Source organism: Sparus aurata, chromosome 15 (genome assembly GCF_900880675.1).
Source record: "Sparus aurata chromosome 15, fSpaAur1.1, whole genome shotgun sequence".
Classification (NCBI taxonomy): Eukaryota; Metazoa; Chordata; class Actinopteri; order Spariformes; family Sparidae; genus Sparus; species Sparus aurata.
The window spans coordinates 14,719,862-14,737,194 of NC_044201.1; the positions used below are offsets into that span (position 1 = coordinate 14,719,862).

Genomic DNA, 17,333 nt, shown 5'->3' on the forward strand with positions numbered 1-17,333 from the left:
ATCACTACTTAGCATTTAAGAAACAAGAGAGCGAGCCTGCCACTCACTTTGCCAACAATTCCCCAGACCCCCTCCTTGTGGGTTTATACTGAATGTTGCACGTCAACAGACTTGTGGTTTGTGTATTAATGAGGCAGACATGACAGAAACCAGTGAGTTCTGCGATATAGCACAGTACCCGGAGGAATTTACGGGAGCACGCAAGGTACATCTACAGCTGTCTGCTCATTGCTATTGATCTATTATGAATGTCAGTTGCCTCTTCCGGTTGTGATCGAGGCTGAGCCGGAGGTTTATTGTGCATGCTCCTTACATGCACATAGTTTTTATGATAATGTTAAATATCATGCACTTTTTTTTTTAACCCAGATAATATTTAATACAACACATATTGTTTTGTTCATGCTTTCAGTAACCCAGTACAAAACCTTCTAATGGCAATCTGCACCTACGGCATGTTTTGAGAAGATCTGAATCAGATGTGTTATTGCAGAATAAAAAATCAGAATGAGTTATTATGCGCCAGTGATCCAAATATGTGAATGACATATCCACCTTACAAGAAATTTTCATTACAACTATTTTGACCTCCAGAAATGCCCAGATAGCGCAGCTGAATATTGGTTACAGCTCCACAGAAGAGACTTCTAACAAGTGAGTCTCACATTCCTTGGCTGATCCATTAACCATGAGTCGATCTGATGACTCCTTTACTTGCCACATGCTTCAGAATCCAGATATATTCATTATTCAGAAATGTTGCATTTTGTCAAAAAAGAGGATACCAATTTAGACAAGTAGGGGAGAAAAGTGTATTAATTATTTAAAGCTTGCGCTGTAATGAAGCAGTTCCTTGAAGCGGCTACATCACCACTTGCTGCTGTTGGGAATTTCAGACACGAAACATAAAAAACGCCTCCTCTCTCCTGTAACCAGATGAGTCTGAAGTCATTTAGTTGTGACAAACTTAGAGATATTACTGAAAGTGTGACTTTGTTTACTGTGACCGAAACATTTCGCGACAAAGCTCTCACTACCTTCAAGTGAGAGCGACTCCAGCATCAGGATAATACGCGCAAAACTTTTATGTGAAGCATACAGGTGCACAAAATCTCACGTTGACTCATCACGCTCAGTCATTAGTCCCCATATCATAGAGATCACAGCACGCGCCAATCAGGATTTCAACACTGATTTCTATCGGAGAGCTGTGTTATACTTGGTCTGTAAAATGCGGTTACAACATCAGTGTGTCACAAAACTGTACTGAAGTGATAAATACGATGCTTCAGCCTGCACTAGTGTTGTTAGGATTGACATTCATGTGAATTACATTCCTTTTTAATCAAATATCAGTTACCAAATCGAACCATGAATCTGCTGTTCCTTGCATACCCTATAAAAAATGTATAAAGGGTAAAATGTGTCTTGTATTGTTTTATAGATATGCTCCGATAAAGTTTGATCTGGCGTACATTGCTATTCAGTATTTTGTCAGCTTTACAATATCTTATTACCATGTTAACGGTGTCCTCATGGTTTGAACTAATGTAACCACAGGTTCATGAAATCTCTTTTCAAGTACCCCTTGAAAACATTATGAGCAGCGTCTTGAAGGGTACCAAAATGTTAAGTGATATTAGATGCCAGCTGACTGTTGATGCATTAGATTCAGGTTGATTCGACTGCCATAATGGCGCTGCTCAGCCAGACACAATGAGCTGCCCTTGACAGGAAAAGAATATGGATGTTTTGAGGGATGACACCCTCGTTTCTGTCTGAGCACTCTAATCATGCACATACTGAAAGGAAACCATCTCTTCTATTTCCAAGGTAAACAAAGGTGCGACTGACAGGCAGCTCTTTGCTGTGTCAGATATTAATCTTCTGCAATGCGGAACAGGAGCTGTGATTTGTGCATGATTTACCTCGATAGCACACAATATCTCACAGCACGTGGTTTCTTCAGTTTCAATTCGATTCCTGTGGGTTGCCTTACTGCGTGAATACTCTGTGTGCCCTGAAACTACAACACACCTAACCTAGGAGCTCAGACTCTCAGCATTTATCAGGCCATTTTAACAAATCACTGTCAACTCCAAATGAAGTGAAATTGGCCAGGTGCAGAAGGACTTCAGGACAGTTGTTTGGAGACACAAACCAAATTAAAGGCATTTATTACAAAGGCTCAAAATCAGATCATATACTTATATTACCCCATCAGACACTTGGAGCTATGAATGCACAAGTGTGAGTTGAAATGAGGATCTTGCAGGTTGCGCAAGACTTTCCCAGAAGGGAAACCTGTTCAGAAGGCTGCTGCAGCACTCCTGGGTCTGATGAGATGGGCTGTTACCGCACCTCAGTCAAAAGGTTTCTATCAGCTGAAGAGGGCAGCTGTCTGGAGCAACAACCTTATTGATCAGCGGTGCCTTTGTCTTGTTATTCAGCAGGAACCATTTTTGTGTAAATAACAAGGCCACGAGGGTTTGGCGCCTGGATGGATAGATACATCCAGGGATTGTATTTTCAGCTCTTCAGATTTATTATTTCCAACCGTATCATTTGAAGATTTGAAAGTAGGCTCATGCTCATTGAGAATACAGTACAGTCAGGCCTGAATCAAGAGGGCAGGAGCCCCTGGGCACAATTCTTGGATGGTCCCCCGCATACAAACACGCACACACACCAGTCTTTCCCCTATATGCATTCTGCGGCGGTGTCCAGCTTCTGGATTGTAGAGTAAGCAGATTGTATTAGTAAACTGGAGACAGTGTTTCCCCTAGATTTTTTTGTAGCAGTGGTGCTCTGAGTCGGTAACCTAGCAACACTAAGGGTGTCCAGGGGCATGCCCCCCGGAAGAAAATTTGGAAAAATAACCCTTTAAATGGTGACTACTGGTGAGATTTTTAAAAAAAAAATTCATTTTCAGAATTTCAGGATCAGAATCTAACCCTAACCCCTAACCTCTTAAGCATTAGAGAAAATTTTTACCATTATTTTCTTTATTATTATTATTATTATTATTATTATAGATTTTTTATGGAAACAGAATCTGTTTGAGAAGTTAGTGGGCCACACTGGGTGAACCTCAGTAAAGTCGCGGCTGGACCCGAGTGAATATCTGCCAAATACCGAATGGTACATGGGGCCAACTGGCGCTCGTTGGGCCCCATGTGCACGTGGGCCCCTGGGCCTGTGCCCATAAAGAACATTGGGTAATCTGGCCTTGAGTACAGTATGTTGACAAGGGACAAATTAAAATCAAATCACAATTTCAAGGCTAATGTCACGATTTAAGTGGTAAAACTACATCAGTGCCTCAAGCTTTTCCAACTGTAACATCTACATTTCTAAATCATTCTCACCTTCTTTTATATTTGTTATTAAATGCAATATATTAGGGGGTTTCTTTCTTTGTAAAAAGTGTTGACAGGTCCATCCTGTCTGCTTCTGTGTCCACTGCATTTTACAGCCAACATTTAGCAGCTGTTCGAACACACTGTTTCAACTGATTTACCATTTGGTCTAAAATTCTAAATGAATATAATTTTTTGTTACCATGTCAAATTTTTTGACCTGTGGAGAAAGTTCCCCAGACAGCCTTAACAAAATCGCTTGTGGGTTGTTGAGTTTGGAGAAACTTTTATACTTTGTTAAACCCTGCTTCTTACAGATTCGGTACTGTTTGGGTCTTCTTGTTTATTTCGGCAAACGTTGTACATTAAGATATTTTGTTCTTTGTGTTAAAATCATTGTGTCTGCTCGTCGCAGTGATATATTGTTATTGTGTGTTGTATATGGAGCGGGGAAGTGAGATCGGAGCATAGCGGGGTCACTCTCAACGCATGTTTATGCCAAGTGTGAACTGACGGGCCAAGAGCTGTCCACTTGTGATTGGATCACTCAGGGAGGATGTTAATATCAGGTCTGAATAAGGCCTTAAAAAACACAACTTTAAATACTTAAGTTTCTATAGCACATGATCAGGGCTAACATGGTGCTTAAAAGGAGAAGTATGGTTGAAACACATTTCTTGGAAGAAAACATTTTCCTGCAGTCTTAAGCATACACACATTTATTGGAAACTCCCCTAAACAAGAGTGCAACACAACCGATGCAGAAAAGCACAATGCACACTTAAAACAGAGTTACATTCACACACATACACTCGACTGCCTCAGTAGCAATGTGCGATATGACAGCAGGTCTGTCGAAGCATGAATTCATTGAACTGAACTTGGGATATATCTCATTATACAAACGTCCCTTGCTGCATAATGTGAAATTGTTCTTTTGCATATAAACAATCATTTAGTAATACCTATGTTTTGAGTACAGGGAGGACATTTTCAATATAAACCTCCTTGAACCGTTGATTTGTTTCCACTGATGTGTTGAGTCCAAGTGAAGCGGCATGTTCCCATCGTAGCAGCAAACACAGGCTCCAACGATCACACTTAGACAAGATACAACAGGCTCCTTTCTTCTGTTCATGGACACATTTTACACAGCTGCAGTCCTTTATTGTACATAAATATAAACAGCAAAACACAGCTCAAATAGTTCTCAAGGCCAGACATGCTTATTCATAGAAAACAGTCTTTTCTCACAAATGGAACTGGCATGCCATGGACAAAGATTCTTAAGTCTTACACTTTTTTCTTCAGACATCTATTCATTATAATTGTTAATTTTTCATTATTCTTTAATATTTTTTAAGCTTTTCTCCCATCAGTCCTTGGGAAGGTGACATGATTTAAAAAAAATATCCACCACCGGTTGCCCTTGTGCATCTTATTAAGACATGTGAATTATAATCTTTTTTTTCTTTCTCTGTAGAAAATTATTGAACGTTCATTTCAAAATGACACATCCAGCGTTTGAAAAAAGTGACACCTACTGCTGAAAAACTATCTATAGCACCAAATTAAAACAAATTATGGAATGATTTGAAGGAAAGTGGGGAACTTAAATGCTGATAAAGCAAAAAGTTACTCTTACAGACAAAACTTCTCAACAACATTTTTTTCCAATATTCACTGTACCAAACAAAATGACAAAGTACAAACATCAGGCTGCCAAGTCAGGCGAAATGCAGGTCTATAGAACATAATGAACGTGTGTCACAATCATTTTGTCTCCAAATCTGCCTCAAGATGTTGAAACCTCGCAGTCACAGGCCTGAGAGAGTTACAAGTTTCTCCTCAGTGAGCTCTCAGGGTCTCGACAAGTCCCGTCACAGAGTCTGTTTTGCAGAGTCGAGCACCTTTTCCCCCTCTGGTGAAAGGTTTGTTCTTCCAAAATTTCATCTTGTATTGCATTAGTGTGGGAGAGGCCTTGTCAAACCCCGCACGCATACACACACTGTGTAGAGAAGCTGCCAATGGTTTGCATTAGTGATAGAGGCATAATTGGGTCTGATTGGAGGAAATTATATCTGAAAGAGAGAAGCTTTCCTTTCCTGTTTCATCTACTGCTCTCTTCACAAAGACTATTGTCAGACAAATGCACACACAGGCTTGACTTAAATATTGAGGAGATAATAAAATTACAAAATAACCTTTTACATTTGGCTTGTGGTTCATTTCATATCATGCTCTTTTGCCATGTTTTCAGTATTCACTTTTCAGTGCAAATATAATGTCTTTGCCTTTTTTTTCTTTTCAGCTGGGTACGATAAGAGGTAAACTGAGATTGCACCTTCCCAATAATGTCACAGCAATGGCATAAAAAGACACAGTAACCAAGGCAACAAAATGATCTGTAATTTCTAACAAAACTTGTGAAAGGCTACAAATTGCTTTGTTGGTGATTGGGACCCAGTATTCTGGCTGTGTGTCATCTCCTTTAATAAAGCATAACAGGGTGCCTACAACCCTAGCAGGAAAAAACGCTACGAATCTTTGGTGTATTCTTTGTTTCAACGTGCTGTCCCTCAATTAAGGCTGGAAATATGAATAAATAATGGAACATTTAGGAATGAATAATACATCAAAATCGCCATCCGGGGTTCAGGCCTGTCATCTCCTGAATGCCAGATTGTCTATTTGCGGGGCTGGAGTGGGATGTGAAAGCCATTTGCGATGCTTGAGCAGTCCGTGGGGCACCTCATATAGTCCTAATGTGCTCATAAGGAGCAGCGGCTGACCTCCCATAATGAGGATTAATGCAGGATCAGATTAGAGTTTGGGCCTGTCAAGACATACTTCCGCTGCGGCATTCCCACCTGCCAGTTATTGATTGCACTCAATTTGGGTTCATATCCCCGTGCAACCTCTGGGAAGTTGGATGGTGACGGGGGGGGGGGGGGAATGGGGAAATAGTGATATATGCAGGATTGCATAAATATTCAAGCCCAAGGAGAACTGAAGTAATAAAAAAGCTGTGAATGTAAAATAGTAGGGTTAGGGAACACTGACAATTGTCCTTGGCATGGACCAATGCTTTTCTCCAAGAGTGTATGGGCTCTGTTTGTGTCATTAAGTTGCTACTGACAACCAAATGTTATTGAAAAATGAGGAAATGTGAACCTAGAAGAGTGCTCCAAGTCTTCAAGTTTTTAACCAACACGTTGGTGCCGTCTGAACTGCAGGATGCATCTAAAAGTCAAACTAAAACACATGGAATGTTGTTGGATTCTGGCACTAGGAGCTATCAAATCCCATAATTGTTTTGTAATTGTTAAACATAACATATTCCAATATTTTGACTGTTTTGATTTCATGGTTTAATTGCTGTGACATTTTATGGGATTTCTCGGGGTCTCCCCAACTTGCTGGCCTAATCCTGTAACAGCCAAATGTTCAGTAAACTCAAGCATTAAACGGCCTGTCAGACACATTTCTCATTATGCAAAAGATTCTAGCAAAAACTGGCAATATTTTCATCTTCCTCCACACCCATTAGTAAGACTTCTTTCCTCAGGTTTTTAAACATGTTTTTCCCCCTCACTCTCAGCGGTGATGTCCCATATTCGTGGGTTCCTCTCGTACATCACATCTAAAGATAGACTTTCACGGCTGCTGAGCAAGAACTAGATATAAAAATAATAAACACAAAAGAATGTAGGTGTCACCGAGACTGGTTTTCTAACAGTAATGAGTGGGTGAGGTGTATTACTGTCCACTGGAATGTATACAGTTCTCAGTCAGTCACTGAGAAGAGAGAGGTGGGCTCGGAGGCTTGGTTAGGGTGTTGGGGGGAGTCTCGGTGGTGGCCACTAGTCATACTGGCCCTTCAGTCAAGCCCTCCAGGGGGAGGGTGGTGGCATTGTCAGTCGGCTGCGGATCATCCTGGGGATGCGAGGGCGTGTGGGCGGCGGCAGTCAGACTGGCATAAGGCAGGTGGCAGTCCATGTGCAGAAAGGGTGGGTAGTGCTGGCGATAGCAGATATAGGCAAACAGCAAGCCGATCACTCCTCCAACTACGGCATCTGCAAAGTCCCAAAAACACATGTATTTTAAGGTATGCATCTCGGTTAATTTTAGCCTGTGTGGAGGAAGAAAAATAACACCCGCTCTCAGTCAATTAGCAATTCATGTGCAAGAGCGTTCCAGTGAGCATTCATCATTCCGGGCTAGTTAAGAGTGTGATGGAAGTAAACTGAAAGGCGAAGAGATGAATCTGTTCTGCTGAGCACAAGGCTAACTCGCCTCTGGACAAGCTGTCTCTGTCACTTTGTCATCTACGCTGAAGAGTTTCTTATTAAACCAGGTCCCCTTTTAGCTATAATGCATCATATAATATTGCAGTGCCGTGGTGAATATCAAACCTATATTGGTGGGCGTAGATCAAAATGACATGGCCAGCTAGTGGCAGCTGAAGCAGCTGAAGTAGAAGTTTCCACAATACCAAAATCATATTTCTTTTCAGGTCACACCAAAATGCATTTATTTGCTCCTTCTAGGCGAAAGTGAACGATAATACAACATCGATTTCCACCGTTGAGAAGCTAAACAATGCATGAGCTTGCTCTGTGATTGTTTCATCGACTCCTGTCGGCTGAATTTAATAGACTGTGACTTGATGCAATATATTAGTTCGGTGGCCTCATTGAGACAGTGATTGGAAGCCTGGCCCTTTCCCCCCTTCGAGGAGCGAGAATACCTTCAAAGTGCAAAGGGATGGTGAGAATATTAGTATCCATCCAGCATGGCTCAGCAGCCTGGCTAATGGAGGCTCCCAGCTTGTGTTTACACCGAGTGCAGATTGGGGCCCCTCATGTTTAATGGGCTGCACCATCGCTGCTTGCTAACAGTCTGCTGGGGAGAGGGTGGAGGAAAAGTATGTGTAGAAGTAAGAAATACTAAGAGGACTGGGAGAGTGGTCAGCTTGCATTGAACAAATTAGAAGCTGGCTTCTGTTTCTTTTTCTGCGGGCTGCTGGTGTTTCTCTCAATCATGACGTCGTTATTTGCATTTTCTTAGTTAGCTCCCTCAGTTTAGCTGGCCGGCTAACTTTGTTTCAAGCTACAGACATGTGGTGTAGAGATGGCAACCCTTTTTTAAGCCAAAGGGATGTATGTGGATGGTGAGGCTGCAGTCAGAGTGGATCAGTTACTAACTATTATCTATAGTCCTCCATTAGTAATTACAAGGGAATTTCTTAACCATTCAACAGTTAACAAGTAGTTCTTGCTTTGTTCCTCGCTCATTTCTTCATTAACTACTATTTAATTAACCATAAGTAGCTCTACAAATTGGATTAGGAGTAACTCATTAACTAATGGTTAACTAACAGTTAGTTCCTCATTTGTTCCTAAGCGACAACTCAGAATTTTGTGTCCCTTATTGTAAAGTGTCACCCGTCACTACTATGTCTAACTACTATGTATATATGTGTTTGTATGTGTATGGTTGCTTTTGATGTTAATCCAATCCTGTTTTTTTAAAGACTGACCAAAGACCCTGCTCTCTAGGAACATATGGCTCTCTAAAACTAATTAACACCATATGACAGAGCTGTCATCATATTACCATATTTTGTCTCCCACGCCCCCACCCACATATGCATTCCCTTCCCTCCGTCCCCCAAAGTCTCATTCCATTTCTTTCAGAACAGATATGAAAAATTTAAGCTTGTAATTGTAATTTTTCTTCCCAGGCTGCCCAATTAAATGTCACATCGCTGTCATGTGAGCATTATGCTTTAGCTGTCAGAAAACAGCCTCGTAAGACAAAATTTCCAGTCTGTTGGCAAATAAGCAAGCTGTCCATCCTTTTTTCAGTCTTCCTTGACTTGTCAGGCATGCTGATTAAGATAAAAATGTGATAACAGTAATCACCCCCAGCTTTCCTTATAAATGAATCTGTATAATGATTATAAAAATGCCCAGAGCCAGGTGTAATGGAAACAGGCTTCCGCACAGCAATCCCTCCCAAGCTGACACCAGCAGATTTATCACTGTGTAAGTCTCATAGATGCAGCTTTTAGTTCACACTAATTTTGATTGTTGCAGGAAACTCATGTTCATGAGTCTGACCTGTCACCAACCTTGCCAGTGGTGTTTGTAGTCGCAGGTCCGGGACAAAGCGATCATCATAGCGCTGTAGAGAGGCAGCACCATGGCACAGAGACGCCAGCTGCGCCCTCTACCCTGATCGGTAAAACACTGCAGCTTGCCCGCCAGGTAGAAGGAAGTGAATCCAAGACCGGAAAATGCGACTAGGAGGCAAGAAGAAAGGGTGGTCAAGCATTCAGATAAGATACTCTCATCCTCTCTGTGGCTGTGGAATCAAATTTTGACACATGATGGACAGGCGTGCAACAGGTGACAGTGCAAATAATAAAGTCAACAATACACTGAAAACCTATAAAGTAATACAAAAATATTTCAAACAGATTCCTTTGTGAGGAAAGCAGACGGGAGATTTGCAGCATGTCCACTGCCTCCTCCTCGCAGGTAAGCTCACTGAGGGATATAACAGACTGTTAGGCAAACACCTCTGTACTAAATCTGTGTGTGACAGGTGGCTGGAAGCAGGCGAAGGCAAACAAGCCGCCAGATCTACACAGCTGTACTATGCACAACCCACACACTGAAGGAGACTAACGTTGCGTACATACTCTTGCATTCTATTGTGTGTGGCATCAGTTTGCATCCCTGCGTCAACCCACAGTACAAAATGAGATTCTCTGTGACTGGTTTCTAGGCAAACACTGCTGAAGTGAGATAAGAGAGTGACTATGTCAGTCCCAATTGACACCACATGTCAAGATTAGTATGGAGCTGACACATTCATAAATATTTTAATGTTGTCCAGCTGCTCTCCCTCTGCTACGGTCCACTTCTGACCTGAGAGCTTGAGGTCACAGTGAAAGTGAAAGCCCTGTTGTGGCTGCGGGGCCATGCTCTGCTCAGGGAGGTCTGTGTCTTAGCTGATGCTGGATCGTGGGAGAGAAACAGCGGCGCTGTAATTGTAGGAATTAAAGGTCGTGTGATGGAGCCGTAAAATGTGTCACTTAGACAGGGTCATTATTTTACTGCTGCAGCAGGCCAAACAGCACCCATCAGCACCCATCAGCCACCCATTTGTCACTCAAGCCCGAAACTGGCTGAGAATACTAAAGACAGCAGGACACGTGTGTTGCCTGTACAGAGAGGGAGAGAGAGAGAGACAGAGAGAGAAAGAGAGAGAGAGAGAGGGAGAGAGGGAGAGAGGAGGGACAATGGGGGAAAAGGGCAGAGATAGAAAATCCAGCTGTCTCAGTGGCCGTCCTGCTGTCAGGGAGAAGGAGCTGTCCGCATCAAGAAGTCAGCATTTTCCATTAGGAAATTCACACCAATATATTGGCTGGCTGGTAAAGTCTGATATTAAATTTCTATAAAAAAAATAATAAAAAAAGGTCATAGAAATAACTGGAAATTATAGACATAATGCTCTCACTTGATTGCATTTCTGCCTTTAAATTGAGTCTGGTATTGGGCACTTAAGCAGGACTGAATCTAATATGGGATTCTGGCTGCTTTCCACAAAAGTGTGTAAGGTGGACTTTGCGTTTTCTTGTTGTTGTTACCCAGCCAACATATTAATGTAAACGTGTGTGGGCTCCATAAATGCCAGAATTGCCTCAAATGAGGATACATGTAAACATTTCTGCTTATCTACAGCAAGGAATGGTGTTGCGCACATACATTTATTTCTTTAACTATGCAGAAGGTTGTAGACGCTGTTGTAAACCCCTGTATGGAACATTTCACAGGTAAACAGGTTAATTGGTAACAGGTGATGGTATCATGATTGTGTATGAAAAGGGCAGCCTTTAAAGGACTCAGTGTTCGTAAGCAAGGATAGGGCAATGTTCACCACTTTTGTAAAAACACTCTGATTGTATAAACGATATTGCTACGTGGGCTCAGGAACACTGTAAAACTGTTGTCGGTAAACACAGTTCTTTTGCAAATGATTGGTTTCTATTTGTATTTGCGGCGCCCAAACTATTTCAGACATTTCACTCAGAACCAAAACATGTCAAACTTATGGTCATCTTAGAGGACTGAGTGAGTGATTGTAATAGTGAGTAGGGTTCATCCTCTGGGGACCACGAATGTCTGTACATAATTTCATGCCAATCCATCCAATCGTCACTGAGGTATTTTTGTTCCGGAGCAAAAAAGTGGATAATCCATGGAGAGCAAAATGTAGCAGTGGCTTAAAGCAGTAACCCAACATCTCTGATCGACACCCGTACAGTTAACATGGGCTACATTTGATTTTAAGCAAACTGAACACATATTGCGAGCTCATGGTCCCGACTGTATGGGCCTCTTGGGCGGTTGTACTACCTCACCTGCTGGAGAACATATGGTGTCTTAAGATTGCAATATCAAATTTGGCCAATGGGCCCCTTTTAATAGCTTAAGCTTTAAAGTTGCCACTAGTTAAGCTGAATCAAGTTAATAAATTCAGCCAGTTAAATCAATCCATATGCAGAGCAGGGGAGAAATGAAATATGCTAAAATTAATTAGCACCCTGTGGTATATAAAATCCTGCACACAGTCGTCATCACCACCCACAAAGTGCACCGCATGAGCTGAGTAGAAAACAACACATTATTTTTCTGGCTCAGTGCATCAGTCCAATCCTTGTGTTCAGAGGTCACGAACAAGCATGAGAGATCCTAAGCATCCCCCAACACCCATCCATCTCACTCCTGGACGACCTCTCGTCATTTCCAATCACACAGCAACTCACACCATTCATTTTAATAGCTTTAAGCATAGCTAAGACGATTACATTACTCATTCGGATAGACGGAACTAAATTATCCATGAACCACTGACTCAGTCTGCTGACTCAACAGTTTAAACTTGGGAGAACTCGCCGCAGTTTTACATAACAATATCACACGATGCACCTGCTCTCACGTCTTACAGTTGCTCTAGAGGTGATCCAGCAATTAACTTCAAACGCAGAGATAAATGCATATTTATACATGCCTTATTGTGGTTTTCCTTCCTTTCCTTCCTTCTCGTCTGTGTTGCGAGGACAGTGCACAATGTGAATCCAGCAACCAGTGTGAGTCAAGACAGAGGAACAGGAAGTAACTGTAAATGAAACTGTGTACAATAGTCAGCTATTCTGTTGGTCTGTTGACTTTCTTAAGATTTGTGACACAGATATGAAGAGATTTGTCACAGTCATAATAAAAGAAAAAATGAAAAATAAACCATAAAGAACAACGGTTATTGCAGCGGTATATTTGCATGGTTTATCTCCACCCTGCATACAGACAAATGATATGTTTGAAGGCACAGTGAGTCAACATCTTAAGGATTACACTAATATAAAAAGCTTTGATCCTTTGCATAATACATGAGTGTGGACGGCAAGTACGTGTCGCTCACACGCATCTACACACACACAGACACACAAGCACATTGCAAATTACAGTAGCATAATTAACTAAGTCAATATATGTGCAGGGTGATACAATGAGTGCTATGTGTACCCAATAACAAGTGCAACACGCTCCCCAAGTCTCGGAAAGGCCAGAGGACAAGGAGGAGGCCAACAAAGTGAAAAAAACAACTCGGTAATGAATCCGCGTGATGCATTTAAAAAGCCTTGAAGAGTAATTCCTCTGAGACAAAACAAAGATGGCCTATGAGAGTGATGAGTGCAGGGTGATTGTTTTTTCATCTTCAAACAAACACGAGGTTTGTTCAGAGGTTGCAACGTGAAGGGGAGCCAAGTGTGGATGCACGTTTCAGGACAGCTAGGGATTTCTGTGAGCATGGCAGAACTGAACACAGTGGTGACTAGAAATGAAAACATTTAAAAAGTATGATGGGCGTCTTTTTTTTTTCCTGGGTAGAGCAGAAAGATAAATTGAAAGGGACTAAGTCGTCAGGGGTCTTACATACCTTAAAGTTTTGCACAATTCATCTATACTCAACTAACATTTCTGCACTAAAATCCAGTGTGAGTTTTAAGTAAAATATCTCAACAAAGGTTGGATAGATTTCCATTTCTGTGCTCCGCTCAGAATACATTGCAATGACTTTGGTGATCCTCTGAATTTTAATCTAGCGCCGTCATCAAGTCAGAACTTTAATTTGTCCAACAATTTGATTTAAGTAGAAATCCTTAAAAACTAGCGACATTCCCATCGGCCTCTGCTGTTTTCTGCATGCTACTAATTAGCAAAGGTAAGCGTGATAAAACACTGAACCACGCGGTGCGTAATTTTCTGCTGCTAGACGTCTCTCACTCAAAATAATGAAAACAAAAGACATCGTTTCATGACGTCCTGAAGAGCATGGGATCCTGGGAGTTGTTCTCTTTACTCTTAAATGGCGCCTCCTAAAAACGTGGGTGTAGTTCTGCAGGACGTATTAGTACAACACACTACACAACACTTTTTCAGTCATTTGTATAGTTAACCTACTAACCTACTCTTACCTTGTAAGACAGCTTGTTTGACTTTATGAGAAGTTTCTACTAGAAAAGCCTTTTGAAAAGGTAGGTCTTTAGGTTATACAGTATAAAAATGCTCAGATGCAATATCTTGGGTATAAGTCAGTGATGGTGCACATTAGAAACTTGAGTAAAAAAAGTATGTTCCCCTGCTGAAATGTGTATTTCCCTTCACCACTGGAACTTACCAGACAGTAAAATACCAGCATTCATTCCAGTAGCATAACCTGCCTTTTCATCGCACTGAGATCGGGATTTCTAGATAAAATCCTTCTGTTGCTTATCTGTTTTGAACCGTAGCCAGGCTGCTTGCGGTAGCCATGTTGCTGAGGCTGTCTTTGTGAACGCTGGCTGCAAACTTCAGTGTCTTGAGTCACTGTGAGTATGTTAGCATTTCGGTGTTAGCAAATTAGCCCTAAGCACCACTGTGCCTGCGTACAGCGCCACAGGGCAGCTACTTTGACTGTCGGCTCTGAGCCACTTTAAGATGAGGTTTGAAGAGTGAAGGAACAGGTGATGAAAGGAGATGTGAATCGGAAGCCACAGTAAACTACTTCTGTTGAGCCTGGAATGTTTTCTGACAGGTGAACCCACGGAGGAGATCTCTTATAGCAGATAAGTGTTGTTTCAAACTCCACAGGCTGGCTGGGGGATTCAAAGAGTGGAGTCATGCTCTGGTCAAAACCTCTGCAAAGTCTAATGATTTCCTCCCCTTTACCTACCGTTGAAATGTCTATCGTCGAACTGCAGCTAGCGGCTTTCTATTCTATCTCCCAGCCATTTCCCTCTCTCATTCTGATCTCCGACCCCTGCAGGGACAAGCGTGACACCCTTCTCCCACTCGTCAGAAGTGATGCATATTAACCAGCCACTTAGCCACCTAGTCAGTTTCCAGCATTAACATACAAAAGCCCAACAGGAACTCATTATTGGCTCGTTATCATTGCTGCGGCACTCCTACACAAGCTGTTCCTCAACCTCTTCGGACACTCGTACGAACTGAAATGTGCCTGAGTGGGTTATAGCAAACACATGGGAATACGGTAAGCAGAGCTCTAATTGAGGTAATGTGATGGACATTCCAAGCTGTGGTTAATTTATGATAGATGGTCGTGCATAAGTGAAAGAAGCTTTGTGCAGATTCAGAGATGCGATTAGTTCGGTCTCGCAGGATTCATTATTTTTTTTGTGTATATTCATTTATCATAACTAATGGCTTAATAAGCACAAGGGAGGATGGCGAGACGAATACGAATACGGAGGAGACAATTTAGGGCTATTGCTTTCGGGCCCGCTTGCTCTGCCGCTGTGTCTGTATCAGTGCGGTGGGTTCAAGGGAGTTGGTATTTATCTGTTTGTTTTTCTCTTTCTGGGACCTGTCTCCTCCACTTTCCGTTACTTTGCTTTGAGGTGAAGAGAGTAAATCAAATCACAGAGAACCCGAGCGGCTTTAAAAACTTTGAAATGCAATAATAGTTTGTACGCTTTAAAAAATAACTGTCATCAAACACTACTGCCTGGATTTTTATTTTTGTCCTGGCTGATTCTGTTGGATTAGTTTTGGTCTTATTTTTACCATGCAGAATATGACCCCCCCCCCCCCCCGTAGGACAGGGAAGAGTCGTGAACAATGCAGCACTTTTTTTTTTTACCTGTCTTTCCAGTTTCATACCAGCCAGAGATGATGCTGAATAACGTCCAGATGCCACTTTGAATACGGCTACATTCGCTCTTGTAACCTTCCCGGCCCTATCCCCTTTCCATTGCAACATTCGTCTGGGTTAAATCTCTGACTTAAGCGTGCTCCAACAAAGCAAAGCGTTGTCCTGGTGGAAGGGGACACAGACAGGAAATTGGATTTCTTCTGCTCGCTAGACGTGCAGGCATATGGGTGCTCCCTGTATCCCCGTCGCGCGCTTCTCTCAATCACTTTCCCACTCACAGAGCAACAACATAAGGCTATTAGAGCTGTCTCACAGATGAATGTAATCCATACACAGCACGGCAGTGAATTACAGAGCGATGTCCCTCGCTGCCATTTCTAATGGGACACAGGCGTTACTTCAAAGCATTTCTTTCTGAAAGCAGGTGTCTGAGAAGCACTAAAGTGTGATGTGCTAAAATTTGAAATCGGACTGAACCATGAAATTACAGTCGTCTTTAACATGAAATGCATTTTCACATTAATCTTATCCGTGAGAGTATCTCACCGTGTTGCTTTTACACGAGCAGACCAATTAATCCCAATGCTTGATTTCAAGCCTTTTGCAGACTGGTTTAAGGCAGTCACACTCACAGCAGGATGGCAATGGGGAACATTCACAAGCCATTTCACAATTTTGTTTGTTACACACTCACACTCACACACACACACACACACACACACACACACACACACACACATACACGGCCTCCACCTCTGAACAGTACTTCTCCCAGAAATCACACGTAGCATTTTCAGTTAAATGAGAATGTAAAATATAATTTCTCTCCATACTTTTCAACCCCGCAACATTTAATGCTTACTACACACTCCTGCACTACTTTTTGCAATTACCGTATGTGAATGTGCATCTACAGTGGAAATGTAATAAAACAAAGCAAACTATTTGAATATCACGCCTGCCAGCATCAGGGTTACAGCTCACTGGAAGATATAGAGATAAATTTTTCTTTCTGAATAATAGATAGCAGCAGGTTCGGTGTAATTACAGCGTAAGCAATTCACAGTGGGTGGACTTTTCTGAGGCACACAGTCGCAGGAGAAAGAGAGGAAAGACTTCAAAACCATACAGGTTTTGAATTCAAGAATGTCTTCAGCTCAATGGCAGCAAGGTAATTAAGTTGTGTTTTCAAGGTATTTTCTCAAATGCAGTCTCTTCACGGCCCGATGCACCATATAATACTGAGTCAACATCTTTGTGGCCCACATACCACTGAACATTCATCTGCTGGACAACAGACAAACATGAATTATTTAACCAGCCGCCGAAGTACAAAACAGCTTGGAAACCAACAAGGCTGAAAAGAAGTCCGGTGGCCCGCATTGGTCTGCACAGCGGGAGGTGAGATGAAGCTGAAACAGCAGGCGTGCATTCAGCAGTCCTTCCTACACAAGTTGAAGAAGATTGAATATGCTCGACTCAAGCGGCCAAACCCAGGAGCCTCTCGACAAGCTGCATCGGGATGAGTTCTAAGTTCTAATTACCTTTGAAGGGAGGCAAGAACAAAATCATCACCTTAAAATGATGTGAAAACCTTGTGCAGTCCTCACCAAGTCAGCCAACATGGACATGGACATGGATATGGATCAGAATATCGAATCCACACTGAGTATATAGCTACAGTCGCATGCAGTTTTAATGAGCCATTGTGTGAGTATGATATCTTTTGGCATTGTGTTGCTAGCG

General features: G+C 42.0%; 1 protein-coding gene across 1 annotated transcript in view; it reads right to left on the reverse strand.

Annotated features, from left to right (window-relative positions):
- Window positions 1-4,057: 4,057 nt before the first annotated feature.
- Window positions 4,058-17,333, reverse strand: part of plpp4 (phospholipid phosphatase 4) — a 55,255-nt gene continuing 41,979 nt past the window's right edge. The window contains exons 6-7 of the mRNA XM_030442751.1: window positions 9,496-9,666; window positions 4,058-7,435 (exon numbers count right to left, since the gene is read on the reverse strand). Coding sequence (XP_030298611.1) covers window positions 7,227-7,435; window positions 9,496-9,666 — 380 coding nt within the window. The 3' untranslated portion in view covers window positions 4,058-7,226. The remainder of the gene's footprint in view (window positions 7,436-9,495; window positions 9,667-17,333) is intronic.